General features: G+C 46.6%; 2 protein-coding genes across 4 annotated transcripts in view; one reads left to right on the forward strand and one right to left on the reverse strand.

Moving 5' to 3' along the window:
• The window catches only part of FBH1 (F-box DNA helicase 1), a 67,793-nt gene extending 66,982 nt beyond the window's left edge, over positions 1-811 (reverse strand). Inside the window, exon 1 of one of the 3 annotated variants that reach the window (XR_011646629.1) lies at positions 711-795. Coding sequence is in view for 1 of the 3 variants with exons in the window: in XM_058282453.1 (XP_058138436.1) it covers position 711 (1 nt within the window). In the remaining 2 variants the exon portion in view is untranslated. Of the gene's footprint in view, positions 1-710 lie in introns of all 3 variants that reach the window. The other 2 variants (XM_058282453.1, XM_058282454.2) reach the window with 2 other exon arrangements.
• Positions 812-2,154: 1,343 nt separating this feature from the next.
• On the forward strand, positions 2,155-15,040 carry ANKRD16 (ankyrin repeat domain 16). The gene is made up of 7 exons (XM_012522467.4): positions 2,155-2,658; positions 5,713-5,933; positions 7,954-7,996; positions 10,502-10,610; positions 11,104-11,262; positions 13,074-13,152; positions 14,839-15,040. Exons 1-7 carry the CDS (start codon positions 2,285-2,287, stop codon positions 14,994-14,996), a joined length of 1,143 nt encoding a protein of 380 aa, XP_012377921.1. The 5' UTR covers positions 2,155-2,284; the 3' UTR covers positions 14,997-15,040.
• The last annotated feature ends 270 nt before the right edge of the window (positions 15,041-15,310 follow it).

Below are 15,310 nucleotides of genomic sequence, written 5' to 3' on the forward strand. Positions count from 1 at the left end.
CTAGTAAAAAAAACCAAAATAATAAAAATGAAGGAAAAAAAAAAAAACCACAACTGCTTTTAGGACTGGCAAATACTAGCAACTCCCATTCTATCCCTAAAAGCCCTGAAAACACCAAGAAGTGAAAGACGACTAAGTAACAAGGTCGGGTAAAGAGGCCAACTCCTATCCCAGTGGTCTTTTCCATCGACCCACACAGCTTGCCGGAGCTCCGCGTTCCCTCCAAAAGTTCAGCCTTTTCCACACGACCTTAATCTTCGTATTCAGGGAAGGGGGAGGGAGGGTGCAAATGAAAGACAGGTAAAAGGGCGGAATGAAAAATGACTTGTCCAAGGTCAAAACACCGGAGCAGAAAACGAAGTCCTGGCTTGCAAGCAGGCAAGGCCACGTCACCCCTGACTTCCTCTACCGGGACCTCGAGCTCTCCCCTTCCCCGGCCTCAGCAAGCAGTCTGGGGGCGCCGGGAGGTGGCCCTAGCCCACTTGGGCGCCCCCTCGGACCCCCTCGGTGCACCCCCGCTGAGCCCCTACCTCGCTCACCGCCGACCGGGTCGAGCCCCCTCCCACACCCACGATCCCACACCTACGCCGCGGTACCCCACGCCCCCCATTGCCCCTCAAGGCCGGGACCCCACTCGGGACCCAAACGTCAAGTTGCCCGCACGGCCGCACCCCGCCCGCGCTCTCTACCACGTCTGCCAGCTCACGCACTGTGGCGCTCCTGGACCCGGGCCCCGCCGCCGCCCACCGCTCTGCCGCCGCCGCCGCCGGGCTGGGGCCTCCCGGCCTCCGGGTCCCGGCCTTCCCAGTGCGGCGCGAGCACCTCCTCCGCCCCGCCCCAGAGCCCAAGAATTCCGCCGACTTCCTCCGGGAGCTCCGCCCCCCGCCGCAGCCCCGGCAACGGCCCGCCGCCGGGACTGACGGACTGCTCCTGCGACCAATCGGAACGCCCGTTCAAGGGGGGGCGCGGCCGCCGCCGGCGGGCCACGCCCCGGCCTTGCTTCCGCTAGGGCTGAGGGGACGAATGGAAACTTTCCCAGAGTTCCTCCGATCCCCGGGGGTCCCCTTGGCTGGGCTGCGTTGAGAAGAGGTGTTGGGGGGCTGCTGGGAGTGGATTGGGTGAGGAAGAGGACGGTGGGTGGGAACTCACGGAATTGCGCGGGGGCGCTGATCGGTGACTGAGGGGGCCTGACAGCGCTGTGGAGATGTGTTACCTGGGGGCTACAGAGAATGACAGAGGCTCCATCCATTCGTGCTTTCCGCCACCCATCCCTTCAGCAGCCTGTGTGCAGGCCGTTGGCAGAGGAAAGAACAGACGTGCAATTTGCTGTCGAAAATAAAGCTAAAATGATAGTTCCCCGAGGCTTCCCTTACTAGTGCAAGCCCGCGCCTCTCCGGGTCTCGGCTTTCTTTTCTGGAAACGGAGAAAAATCATAATCATCTCCTCCCACCCAGGGTTTGTTTTGAGGGTTAAAGCAGATATGAGGAGGCACTTTGAAAATAGCAAGTCACCACACAAAAGCCCTCCGTCGCGAAGCGTGGGTGCGCTCGCGGCCCGCATTGGTAGCCTTCCTCCTATTTTGCTTCCCCGATGTCTGGCTAGCAACGTCCTCACTAAGGTTTTTTTGACCAAGAATTAAACCAAATCCGGGGACGCAAGTTAAAAAAGGGACGCGCGTGTTCACAAGCCCCGAGGGCCGCACCCACGTGGCCCGGGCCCGGCAGGCTGTCCTGCACGAGCCCTGCTGTACGCCCGTCCTGCCCCTGCAAATTCGGTCACGTTTAGAGGGCAACTCGCGAAGCGTTTTCATAACACGCTCTCTCCTCCGTTGGAGGAATTCTCTACGTTAGGTTAGGGAACCGCGGCTGCTTCTGTCCCATGAGACACGCCGGGGTGGTGGGGGAAGTGAGGTCCCCTCCCTGTAGGACGGCGGTAACGACCTCAGGCCTGGCCACGCTGCCAGGAGGCGCCCTGCGAGCGGGGCGGGGGCCGCAGAGGGCCCGGGGGCTGTGGCTGTGAGAAGTCTCGGAGCAGAAATCACGCGCAGGAAGCGGAAACCACGTGTGTGTGCGTGCGCGTGTGTGTCCGTCCGTCCAGCCGGGTTCGTTGCGCTTTGCCCGCTTTCCCTAAGCCTGCCCCCTCCCCGGCAGAGATCCGGGCTGGTGGGCGCTTCCAGCCTCTGGCTGCTGTCTCCATCCCGCCTGGGAGGGGAGGACTTTGCGGGCTCCGACGCTCTCCCGCCGCCGCCAGGCCCGGCGCCCCCTTCGCAGCGCGGCGCGTTGTCATGGCCACGCCCGGGGGTCGCCCGGAGACCGCAGCTGCCGCGCGCGGGCGGGAGCCGGGGCCGAAGCGGCTGTGCCGGCTGGTGCAGGAGGGTCGGCTGGGCGCGCTGCGGGACGAGCTGCGGAGGGTGGGAGGCCCGGCTGCGGGGGCCGGCTGCCCGGGGCCCGCCGGCGACACCCTGCTGCACTGCGCCGCCCGCCACGGGCACCGGGACGTCCTGGCCTACCTGGCCGAGGCCTGGGGGATGGACATCGAGGCCGCCAACCGAGACTACAAGCGGCCTCTGCACGAGGCTGCCTCCATGGGCCACCGGGACTGCGTGCGCTACCTGCTGGGCCGAGGAGCCGCCGTCGACTGCCTGAAGAAGGCCGACTGGTAGGTGGCGAGGTTTCCAGAAAGGCCTCTCGCAGAACCGGAGGTGTTCGTGTGCTTTGCCCCTTGTGCACCACAGCTTTCCTCAGCTCCCAGTTGGCACCTCAGACCTGTTCGGTGGCGGGGGTCACCTTGCCCGATCTCCACCCATAGTACAAATGACCTACCTGTAGCGCACAGTGTTTCCACCCTGTGGAGTTCATTGTTTGATCAGGACAGTCTCTTTCAGAGAATATAGGAGATAAAATGCAATGAATTGTGTATACTGCGTATAGCATGAACTCCAGAATGTGCCGTTCTTCTGGGGACATCTCACTAAATTAGCACCTCACCGTTGCGTTTTTTAACTTATTATTTTGAAATAATTATAGTCTCAGAAATTTGCAAAGAAAAGCTTGGCCAAGTCCCATATACCCTTCCCCTAGGCCCCTTCAGTGTAAACCTCTTACACAACCAGAGTACAACACAATAACAAAAACGAAGAAATTGGCTTTGGTACAATCCATAGAGCTTATATTTCCCCGGTTGTACATGCACTTGTGTGTGTGTGTGTGTGGCTCTAGCAGTTTCATCACGTGTGAAGCCTTGCATTCCCATCACCACAATCAAGATACTCAACTGTACTATCATCACAAACCAATTCCATTTTGTTTGTTAGAGTTAAGTTGCTTTTGGTACTCCCACTGCCCAGCTTCTTAGACGTGATGAACATCTTCAGGTTCATAACATAGTGAAGTTCCTGCCTGCAAATGATGCCTGGTTTGATATAGACATGAAACACAGCAGAAAGGGATGGAGTTCAAGAAAGAATATTCTTGTCCACTGGGGAGTGGAAGTAGGTCTAGTTGTGTTTTGCGGGTTCCATTTGATCCATAGGAAAAATACTGCAACTAAGCATGAAACTGACTTTCTTGTGCTGCTGATAAACTGGTTTAAAGACAGTTCCAAGAGACATTTTACCTTACATACTCCTCAAAACTCTGTGGGGAGCAGATGTGGCTCAAGCTGTTGAATGCCTGCTTCCCACATGGGAGGTCCCAGGTTTGGTCCCTGTGCCTCCTAAAAGCAAAAACAAAACAGTAAGCTAACAAACGAAAAAACCAACCCAGGGGAGCTGATGTGGCTCAGTGGTTGAGCACCAGCTTCCCACATACAAGGTCCCGGGTTCAATCCCCAGTCCCTGGTACCTAAAAAAAATAAAAAGCTCTGTGGATAAGGAATAGTGTCCCAAGAAAATCCATTTAAGGGACAAGTTCATCTGATTATGTATTTAGAGATTATAGCCATGGCAATGCATTTTGCTTTTATAAAATACTTTCCTCCCTGTTTTACCAATTATCCTACCTTATTCAATTCATTTCCTCCAAGAAGCCCTTCCTGAAGATTCCAGCCTTCATTTATCTGCATTACTCTCTCCTAATTTATTTCTTATTCACTATCCTGACCACACCATCTTAATTTCTTAAGGCTGCTGCAACAAAATGCCACAAACTAAATCACTTCAAATAACAGAATTCTATTCTCACAGTTCTGGAGGCCGGAAGTCCAAAATCAAGGTGTCAGCAGGGCCATGCTCCTTCTGAAACCTATAGGGGAGAATCCTTCCTTTGTCTGCTAGTGTTTGGTGTTTGCTACCAATGCTTGGCATTCACTGGCTTATGGAGGCATCACTCTGAGCTGGCCCACGCGCAGTGCTGATGTGCGCAAGGAGTGCCCTGCCACGCAGGGGTGTCCCCCACGTAGGGGAGCCCCACGCGCAAGGAGCGCACCCTGTAAGGAGAGCCACCCAGCGCAAAAAAAAAAGACAAAAAAAAAAGAGGCACCACTCTGCCTCTGTCATCGCATGTCTTCCCCGTGTCTGTATATACAAATTTGCCTTTCTTTAAAGATACCAGTTATATTGGAGTAGAGCCCACCATAATCCAGTTTGGCCTCATCTTAGCTAATCACCTCCTCAAAGACCCTACTTCCAAACCAGGTCACATTCACGGGACTAGGGGTTAGGACTTAAACATTCCTTTGGGAGGGACACATTATGACTCATAATATACACCAAAAAAGTGTGTTGATAATTAATATCACAGCAGTCTTAGAATATTGGCCCTAGACAAGACCTCAGAAATCATCCAGTTTTACTGAGCTCCTGCTCCCGTGCTCTTTAGATTGGCCCTAAGGAGGTAAATAAGACCTGCCCTTGCTTTCCAGGAGTTGTAGCTCCCTTGTTTTACAGACAAGAAACTGGAAGCTCAGCAAAGTGACAGAGCTTACCCAAAATCTTTTATGTGGGAAACAAGTGAGTCCAGAACTATCCCACTTGATAGTAATATATAGCACTACCCTGTGACTATTGGCAGAGCTCAGCTCAGAAGTTTATTATGGGAGCAGGTGTGGCTCTGGTGGTTGAGCACCTGCTTCCCACATGGGAGGTCCTGGCGCCTCCTAAAAAAAAACAAACAGGAAACCCAACTCAAGGGAACCAATATGGCTTGGTGTTTGAGTATCGACTTCCCACATACGAGGTCTCAGGTTCAATCCCCAGCCCCTGGTACCTCAAAAAAAAAAAAAGTTTATTATAATCACTGTATTTCATTTGTATATATGTGGCCTCACCAATGTATGCCCCTTATAGATAGGAGCTATGTCAGATGCTCTTTCAAACTCCTTTTCTGCACAATTAAGTTCATAAACGGTTGCTGATTGAAGTGAATGGAAATAGTACAGGAGAGTTCCTCCGAAGCTAATATGATTCAGGGCAAGACTTTTGTGGCTTTTACTTGCTCTGTCTTGGTTTAATGCTATACCATGCACGAGTTCAGATGCAGCTTTGCCTCCTGGGTACTCCACTCCTGTAGGCACCCATATACCACAATCGTTTTCCCCTAGTTATTTTCCCCCTAGGGCCCTCACAACAGGCAGCAAAGTTGCCAGTTAAAGCTATTTTCCTGCTTCCCAGACCTCTAGGTTTTCCATCTAGACCAAAGATGTGAGTTTTTCTGAAGACCAAAGATGTGAGTTTTTCAGAGCAGCCATCTGACTGCTTGTCCTGATTGGCCCTAGGACCCCGCTGATGATGGCTTGCACAAGGAAGAATCTCGAGGTGATCCAGGACCTCGTGGAGCACGGCGCCAATCCACTCCTGAAGAACAAAGATGGCTGGAACAGTTTCCACATTGCCAGCCGAGAAGGTGATCCTCGGATCCTCCAGTACTTGCTCACTGTTTCCCCGGCAGCCTGGAAGACAGAGAGCAAAATTAGAAGGACTCCTCTGCACACTGCAGGTAGGGCCGACAGCTCGGCAGGGAGGCAGATACCTGGGTCCGGCAGGCTTCGCCCAGCAGAACACCATCTTGTTCAAGCTGATAAGGAGGTTGGGAATGAGAGCATCTTTGGGATATTTTGCCATATAAGTAGTTTCTAAAGCTAATGTACCTTGACACTGTGTATGCTCTTCTTTCTTGTCTTCATTAACTTTTCATGGATATTTGTCTTTTTGCCCCTCGTTAGATGGTAGGCTGGGTCTGTCCCTTACTACATCTTTGACCTTTTTTTTTTTTTTTTTTTTTTAAAAAGATTTATTTATTTATTTAATTTCCCCCCCTCCCCTGGTTGTCTGTTCTTGGTGTCTATTTGCTGCGTCTTGTTTCTTTGTCCGCTTCTGTTGTCGTCAGCGGCTCAGCGGCACGGGAAGTGTGGGCGGCGCCATTCCTGGGCAGGCTGCTCTTTCTTTTCACGCTGGGCGGCTCTCCTTACGGGGCGCACTCCTTGCGCGTGGGGCTCCCCCACGCGAGGGACACCCCTGCGTGGCAGGGCACTTCTTGCGCGCATCAGCGCTGCACATGGCCAGCTCCACACGGGTCAAGGAGGCCCGGGGTTTGAACCGCGGACCTCCCATATGGTAGACGGACGCCAACAAGGGGCTTAGTCTCTCTCTTAAGCAAGTTTCCTCATCAGCAAAATAGTGACGGCGATGATACTCAAATCACAGGGTTGTTTTAAGGTTTAAAGTTCATGATATATGCAAACACCTTAGCCTAATGCTTGGCATAGTGAGAATAGAATAACTGGTTGTTGCTATTTTCATTATCATCATCTTATTACTATTATTGTTGCTGCTGTTTTCATCATCGTCTTGTTATTATTATTAAAGAAAGGCAGGAGGGGAGCGGATGTGACTCAAGTGGTTGAGCTCCTGCTTCCCATATGGGAGGTCCTGGGTTCAGTCCCTGGTGCCCCCTAAAAACAAAAACAACTATGCAATGCATTTAAATAAATATAGATGCGCATAATTAAGTATCTGTGCCTGGCTATATTTGACTTATCTAATGATGATGTCAAATATAAATTTGGGGTACAGTTTTCACTGTTTGGAGTAGTTATCCTTAATGCCAAGGGATCTATTTTTAGATTATTTAAAAATTAATAAAATGCAAAATTGCTCTGACTTAAGAAGAATGGCTATTAAAGAGCTCCAGAGTCCAGACCAAGAAATTTAGAAAACCTGGGGAAACAGCCTTTGGCTTCTAGGTAGTATATTGAATTGGGATACAGGACTTTTACTTTGTCTAAAATTCAGCCACTGTGACATGATATCGACTAGGAAATATGCATAAAATTATTTTTCAGCCACAGCTGGCAGTTAGGGACCTAGGAACCCTTTTTAAAACTTTACAGATAATTGGGGAGTGGATGTCACACAGTGGTTGAGTGCTTGCTCCCCATGTATGAGTCCTGGGTTCAATCCCCGATACCTCCTGGGAAAAAAAACACACAAACCTTTGCAGATGAGTAGAAAAGCTTTTCTCTCGCTCTTATTTGACCAGCTCCCCACTGCCCTGGAGAAACAGTCTGCACTTGGTTATTCACACAAAATAGTTGAGAACAGATTGTCAAATAACTTTATTATTGAGAAGAATTAATTTTAGTAGGAAAATTAAATTCCTGTCATTTTTTAATGGGTTACAATTAGAATGTTTTTCATTTCCTGGGCAAAATCTGAGTGGCCTGGGGAATTTGTAGCACAAAATTGGAGAGAGAGGTTTAGGACTGAAAATTTGCCATGAAGGTGCTCATCAAAATCAGAATATCAAGTGTTGGCGATGTAGATGTAAAGTGAAAATATCATTCTTTACCACTTACCCACATAAATTTTAATTTTTCTAGAGCAGTAACAGTGCACCTAATTTAATTACTCCTTCCTATAAGACATAAACAAAAGAAGGGACCAGAGACAGGAGCAGAAAGAGAGACGCTACTTGTATTTGCACTAAAAAGCTCTAATTCTCAACTCTCTTCTCCCAGCAATGCATGGATGTTTAGAGGCAGTAAAGATGCTTCTTAACAGGTAAGGAAAAAAAACAGCAAATTAGGGAAATATTTGCTAAATAAGACAAAGCATTCATATTACTACTATATAAAGATCTCAAATTGTTAAGGATGACACTAAGCTTCCAAAAGAAAATTTAGCTGAGGATATAAACAGATAACTCAAAGAATATGTACAAAAATATATGAGGAAAATGGTTTTAGTAGCAAAATCTTCCATTGATTATTTGTCCTTTCAAGTACTTACATGAGCATCCAGTACCAACACTGAACTAAGCACTGTAGCAGATGCAGGGGCTACAGCAGAAACAAGTCAGACGAGGGTCCTTGTTGGCACTCAGTCTTGCAGGGATGACACACTGAATGAGTCATTAAGGCCAGTAAGTGCTACAAGGAACGGCAGGATACCTACAGGAGCAGGAAACAGAAAGGCTCAGCTTGGCCTATGAGTAGGGAATCCCAGTGCCAATGATGTTTATGCTGTGACCCGGAGGAGGGGCTGAAATGAGCTCGTTGAAAGTGGGAGGGCGAGGGAGATTTCCAGGGACCGGTGACAGCACCATGAGCCAGGAATTAACACCAGACTGTTGAGAAACTGAAAGGACAGTCTGTGCCGAGGCGTCAGCAGTGAAGGGGAGAAGGGTATGAGATGCAGCTGGAGAGGAAGGGCAGCTGGAGATCACGCAGGATGTTGTAGACCGCAATGAGGATTTCACATTTCATCCTAAGCCTATAAGATGCCATTGAAGGATTTTTATCTGAAAGGGTAGTAAGAGATTGGCTTTTTTTTTTCTTTATCCCAAATAGCCTCTTGTTACAAAACAGAATGGGTTGGAAGGGGAGCAAGTGTGGGTGTTGTAAAACCAATTGGGGGGCTATTGAAATAACAGAGGAGAGAGATAAAGTGGCTGGACTGAGAGGCTGCCTGCAGGGCTGAAGAGAAGCAGAAAGAATTGGAGCTATTTAGGAAGTAGAATCAATAGGACTAGGTGAATAATTTTGGGGGGGAGGTAGCAGGTATTGAACCCAGGACCTCGTACATGAAGCAGGTGCTCAACCACTGAATAATTTGATGAAGAGAATGAGGGAGAAGTCCAGGATGACTTTCTGGTTCCTAGCTTAAGCTACTGGATGTGTGGTATCATTTACTGAGATATCAAAATCTCCAAAAGGAGCAGGTTTAGGGGAAAAGATGTTAAATTTCCTTTGGGACATGTTGCATTTTGTTTACCTGTGAGACATCCAAGTGAAGGTGTCAGGTAGGCAGTGAGGTGCACAGATCTGAAGCCAAAAGAGGAGGTGAGGGCAGAGCTGCCCCTGCCGGGCTCGTCAGCATAGAAAAAAAAAATTAAAGCTGTAGGAAAGGACGAGATTACCATAGTGTAAACGGAAGACAACTCAAGACAGGATGCTGTCAGCAGGTTTGCCTGCTCCAATTTGGAACGTACCTGGATATCTGCAAATTTCTAATTCAACAGATATTTTTGGAGCACGCCCTATGTGTTAGGTGCTGGATGAGAAACAAAATAAACACAGTCCTTTCCCGAACAGACTCTAGAGGGGAGTGTGGAAGACAAGTATAGACAAAGAATCCCACAAGTAAATATCCTATAATTACACAGTGCAAGAATGTTACAAAGGAAAGGTACAGAAAACTACAAGAGAGCAAAGGTCCAAAGTGAGATGGGGAGGGGTGCAAGGCCTCTGTCGAAGTCATGTTTAAGCTGAGACCAGGCGAATGAGTTGGAGTTAACTGAGTGAGGACAGAGGACCGACTGTTCCAAGCAGAGGATTAGCATGTACAGAGGCAGGCAAGCACTCGGCCACGGAGGATCAGAGAGGTCAGAGTGTGGTGATTGCAGGAGGAGGGGGCAGTAGAGACCAACCCAGGCAGGTGAGCAGGAGGTACCTCCTTATTGTAGATCTTGTGTGTGACAGGAAGCAATGCAAGGTTTGTGGCAGGAAGCAATGCAAGGTTTTAAGCAGGAGAGTGAGTCTAGCCAGAATACATCGTGAAAAGATTTCTCAGGTTGCTGCAGAGAATGGATTAACAAGGCAGGAGTCGAGGTGAGAAAAACAGTTAGAAGCCATTTGACTTGGCTACAGACTTATTCTTAAAACAGTGAACATGGAAATGGAAATGGAGAGAAGGATACAGATTATTTTTTAAAAATAATTTAGATGTAGAACTGACAAATCTTGGTAAGAGATTGATTATGGGGGACTAGGGAAAGGACGAACTTGACACTTCTGGCATGAGAAACCGGGGAGATGAAGGTGCCAGAAAACGAGCCATGAGAAAGTTAGAGGAGAGGCAGGTTTGCTGGGAAAGATAAACACACTCTTGAAGACACGCCACAGAGATCCAGATGGCGGATGGGGGGCGGTAGGGAAGGAGTGCTCCCGATTGTCACAGACCATTTGTGAAGTGGATGATCTCCTTGCGGGTGACCAGGTGTCACCTGTCCACTGCATCTGAAGTGGGCATTTCCTCTGCTCTTGTCGTCTTGGGTTTCGGCTCCAGGTGCCAGTATGAACCAGACTGCAGAGACAAGTGCGGCGTGACCCCCTTCATGGACGCCGTGCAGTGTGGCCACATCAGCGTCGCCAGGCTGCTCCTGGAAGCACAGAAGGTATAGGAACGGTTTCTTTTTATTCCTTTAGTTTTTCCTACCAATTTTAGATCACAGCCTAAGCAGAGTCCTTCAGATCCTGGGCTCAAATGCAGCTCTGCCACGATCCCACCTGTGAGACCCCTTGAGCTCTCTAAGCATCAGTGTTCCCATCTGTAAAATGGAGATAAAGTTAATTTCTTCGGAAGGTTATGGTAAGGATTAAATATAACATATATATAAAGTAGTTAGCAAAGTAGGTATTCCACAAATGGCAGCTTGTCTTATTATAGTAATAATAACAACCTGCGTCCCTTTGGCCTTACCGCTTAGCTTAGACCTCTGGCTTGTAACTTTGTGGGGTCTTTTTGATTAGCGAGTCCTTTGAGAATCTGACAAGAGCTGTGTGTCCCCTGCCCAGAAAAATGGGCACAAATGACAGAGTTTTGCCAAAGTGTCAGAAGGTTCCTGGACCTCATGTCTTCCTTGCACCCGCCTCTTCTCTGTCTGCCAGGCTTCCTCTTCAGCCGAGGATGCGCTGGGGACCCAGGCAGTGCACAGAGCGGCAGTCACTGGGCAGAACGAGGCCGTCCGGTTCTTGGTCTCCGATCTCGGCATAGATGTGGATGTGAGGACGTCAGCCTGCCTGACGGCTCTCCACTACGCAGCCAAGGTCTGTCCGTTTCCTTACCCTGCCCCCGTGTCCTCAGGCTTGCCTTGCTCCACTGACGGATAGCTCGGCAGCCTTGGTTTCTTCAGGTCCATCTTTATGGAATAAATTGCTCCTCTTCACATTCCTGAAATGTTCATGTTCACAGTCTGAAGCCCGTAGCCCTTTAAGTAGTGACCTGACTTGGTTTCTAGGAAAAAGGGGGGGGAAAGCAACATCTCTTCTCCATATTACACCTGGATTTATGCCCCACTCCCCTTTTTGACCTCAGAAATACTATTAATTTAAGCCTTAGAGATCCATTAATGAAATTCCTAGTTTTTCTATCCACATACTGCATCACAGGAGTTAGGCTCTCTTTAACTGGGGCCAGGGAATCGCATTTCCAGGGCTCTCCAACATGTAAATTATTTAAGACATGCAAAAATGTTTCACAAGAAAAGTAGCTATTTACACCCTCCTGTGTTAACTGCTAGGGGTCTTTTGTGGATTACCTTTAATATTATATAATGGCTATCGCTTCTTTTTTTCTTTTTTCAACTTCTTATTTTGAAATAATTTCAGACATGCAAAATGTTGGTAAATATTACAAAAAATCCTGTTTATCATCCAGATTCCCCATATACTAACATGTTACACAGCTCAATGAACAAACCTAGGTGATTATCATTAATACAATACTGTATCATCTACAGATCTTATTCATATTTTTACCATTTGTCCTACTAATCTCCTTTTTCTCGTTTGGAGTCCAATCTGGGATCACACGTTGCATTTTTCATGCATCCATGGCCCCCCCTTTAATCTGGCAGAAGTCCTTGGTCTTTCCCTTTCATGACCATGATATTTTGAAGCCCTCAATTTGGGCTTGACTGGGCATTTTTCATGACTTAGTTCAGGTTACACATTTTTGGTAAATAAGATGTTTCAGCAGCTAAGAGAAGAGTGTTTAAAGAAAGTGAGAGTGGTCCCTCAGTGTTTGTGCTTTTAGAGTGAAATGAGGACTAAGAGGCTGATACTCTATTTGGCAATTTGGAAGTCATGGGCTACCTTGGCTAAAATCAGTTTCTGTGGAGTAATAATGGCAAAAGTTGATTATGCAGGTTGAAGAATGAATGAACAAAACAGTCACAAAAACTGACCTTAAAGGAATTTATAGGAATTTTCAACAATCCATGGCTATAAACATCGCATAGCTCATATTTTATGACCACAGTTCATTAACATGTAAAAATAAACATACAAAAGACTCTCCTGCAAACCTCCCATCCATTTGGAAACTAAAATATACTTCCAAATAATCCGTAAGTCAAAGAATGGCTATCTGCTTTTACTTATTTCTCTAGTAGCTGGAATAAATTTTTTTTCTGACCAACTACATTCTCCTGCCTGATTTTCCTGTTATGAACAAGTGGGTAGATTTAAAAGACTGGGCTAAGAATATCCATCTGTGGCCATGGGGGGAGCAAAGCTAATGGGTCTCCCCAAAGGAAGACTGAACTAATAAACTCGCTAGTTTATCTATGCCCTGAAGATCTTAGCAAAGCTTGGGAAATTTTGGAATTGTGTGTTCCATGTAAATCAGAAGATTTATAATCCTTACACAGATGGAAACCCAACTGTATCAGTCCATAATCTTTATTTAATGATTTATACTGAAATTTGAGAGTGATATAATGAGTCTTCCTTTTGATATGAAAATTCAGTCTGACCAGGTGATGATTTTAGAAGAAGTACCTCATACATTAGAATTTATGTTTAAAGGTTTGTTTTTGTTCTCATCACAGTGATAACAAATTTATTTCAACACTCAGGAAGGGCATACAAGTACAGTTCAGACTCTTTTATCCTTGGGTGCTGACATCAACTCTAAAGATGAAAGAAATCGATCAGGTGAGACTTAATTTTACATGTGCTTTGAAAATTACTCCTAAATTGAATGTAAACAATACATGGAGTTTTAGATTAAAAACATTGGCTTTAATATTACTCTTACAATAGCTCAGCAACTTTTCCTTGAAATAACATTCCCTCTTTTTCCAAAGCTGTAAAACTGTTGCTGTTTTCACAACAGTGATGACTATTGCTCACTGCGACCACTGTAATTATTGTAGTTTTGTTGTTATTCTATCCTACAATAATTGTGACATGAAAGCATTTTCTGTCTTAATCCATGATGATGCCATCTACCCAGGTATTTTGATTCTTTATAGGCTGTCTTTTTTTGGAGTATAGTTAGAGACTATATTCACCACAACTTTTTAAAGTTAGGGCTCAGAAAGTTATTTTCAGAGTTAATTCTTTAGACTTAGATCTTAGGGAAAAAACCTCTAATCAACATCCTGTGAGCCAATGACCTTCTTACAAGGGTTTAGTGGGATCTTTATGATGCTTGAAAGACTCACAGATAAGTAATTTCTCACCCTAGGACTGGGAAGGGCAGGTAGTAAGTTCCCAGAGGGACATAAGATCTGTCCTAAACACAGGTCTCATGGACTCTTGGGCTTCTCAGAGCCCCAGAAACCTTTAGCGCTAACTTCTACAAGCAAAATGGAAAGATGTGGCAGCAGTTTTCCCTTTTGTCACATCAGTCTTACTCATGGTGTTGCTACTTTTAATTGTAAAGAGAACTCACAAACTTTGAAATCGTTCTCATCAAGATTAAAGAGTGCTTTTTTAAAAAGCAATTAATTATTGAGATATATTTACCCACCATATAATCCATCCAAAATGTACATGCAGTGGCTTTTGCTATAATCACAGAGTTGTGCATTTATCATCACAATCAATATTAGAGCATTTTCATTACTCCAAAAAAAAAAGCTTCCACCCTTAGCACTTACCTCTCAATCCCTCTATCCTTCCCCTGCCACACATATCTGTATTTATACATTTATTTGTATTTACAATTTATATAAATGGAGTCAAACAGTATGCAGTACTTTGTGTCTGGTGTCCGTCACTTAGGATATTGTGTTTTTTTTAACAATTGATGAAAAAGTATTCATATATTACTATTCACTGTGGCCCATAGTTTTCTTTAAGTACATTTTAGCCCACCTAGCACCCTATTATTAACATCTTATAATAATAACTTGCATTTGTTCTGATTCATGGAAGAACATTCTTCTATGTGTACCATTAACCACACTCGTCTGCAACAGGGTTCACTGTGTTCAACAGTCCCATGTTTCATCCTTTAGCTTTTCCTCTAGTGAATACACAACCCTAAACTTTCCAACACACTCCCACCCCATGCTGGCGCTTTTAATAACACCCAGCAGCAGTACAAGCAGGAGCAGTCACGTACCTCTCGCCTACCTGCTTTGTTGCCCAAGACAAGTTCCCCAAAGGCTCTGTAACAGGTTTTGTTGTCTTTAAAGTTTGCTCAGCCCAGGCAAGTGAAAAAGGAAAATAATACTCTCATCTAGCCTAGGCAACATCAGAGGGATGAATTTTGGAAATATAAAACCCTACTAATTGAAAGAACCAATATCTTACTGGAAGCAAGCTGATCCCGGGGCCAGCACTGCCTTAGGGCTCACGCACTAAGGTCGTGTGGTTTGTGTCCTCTCTCAGCCCTGCACCTGGCCTGCGCAGGTCAGCACTTGGCTTGCGTCAAGTTTCTCCTGCACGCTGGACTGAAGGATTCTCCAGATATCACAGGCACCTTGGCTCAGCAGCTCACAAAGAGAGCCGACATCCTTCAGTGCTTTGGCCAAACAGGAACGACGTAAGAATGTGTCTGAAAGAAGGCAATAAAATACAACATGGTAATTTATGTCCTGCTTCTTAAGTCGTGACCAGATGCAACAAAATTAGCCAATATCCAGTGTTTTCCTTACTACTCTGTTCCATTTGAGAGTTTCCCAGATTATTGGGGAGCATCATCTAAGCACTGGGAGTCAGGACGCTGGGTTCCCAGCTATAGGACTGACACACTATAAGATCCTGAGCATCACCATAATCTTTCCATAATCTGTATTTCACTTTTTCTACGCTTTTTTTTTTTCTCCCCTCCCCCCGCCCCCCGACCCCAGTTGTCTGTTCT

Source organism: Dasypus novemcinctus, chromosome 20 (genome assembly GCF_030445035.2).
Source record: "Dasypus novemcinctus isolate mDasNov1 chromosome 20, mDasNov1.1.hap2, whole genome shotgun sequence".
NCBI lineage: Eukaryota > Metazoa > Chordata > Mammalia > Cingulata > Dasypodidae > Dasypus > Dasypus novemcinctus.

Bases quoted from the DNA above. Each gene is read 5' to 3' on its own strand.
- ANKRD16 (XM_012522467.4), top strand. From the start codon at position 2,285: ATGGCCACGCCCGGGGGTCGCCCGGAGACCGCAGCTGCCGCGCGCGGG. The intron at 11,263-13,073 runs GTCTGTCCGTTT...TTCAACACTCAG, and splicing joins CTCTCCACTACGCAGCCAAG to GAAGGGCATACAAGTACAGT. The intron at 13,153-14,838 runs GTGAGACTTAAT...GTCCTCTCTCAG, and splicing joins AGATGAAAGAAATCGATCAG to CCCTGCACCTGGCCTGCGCA.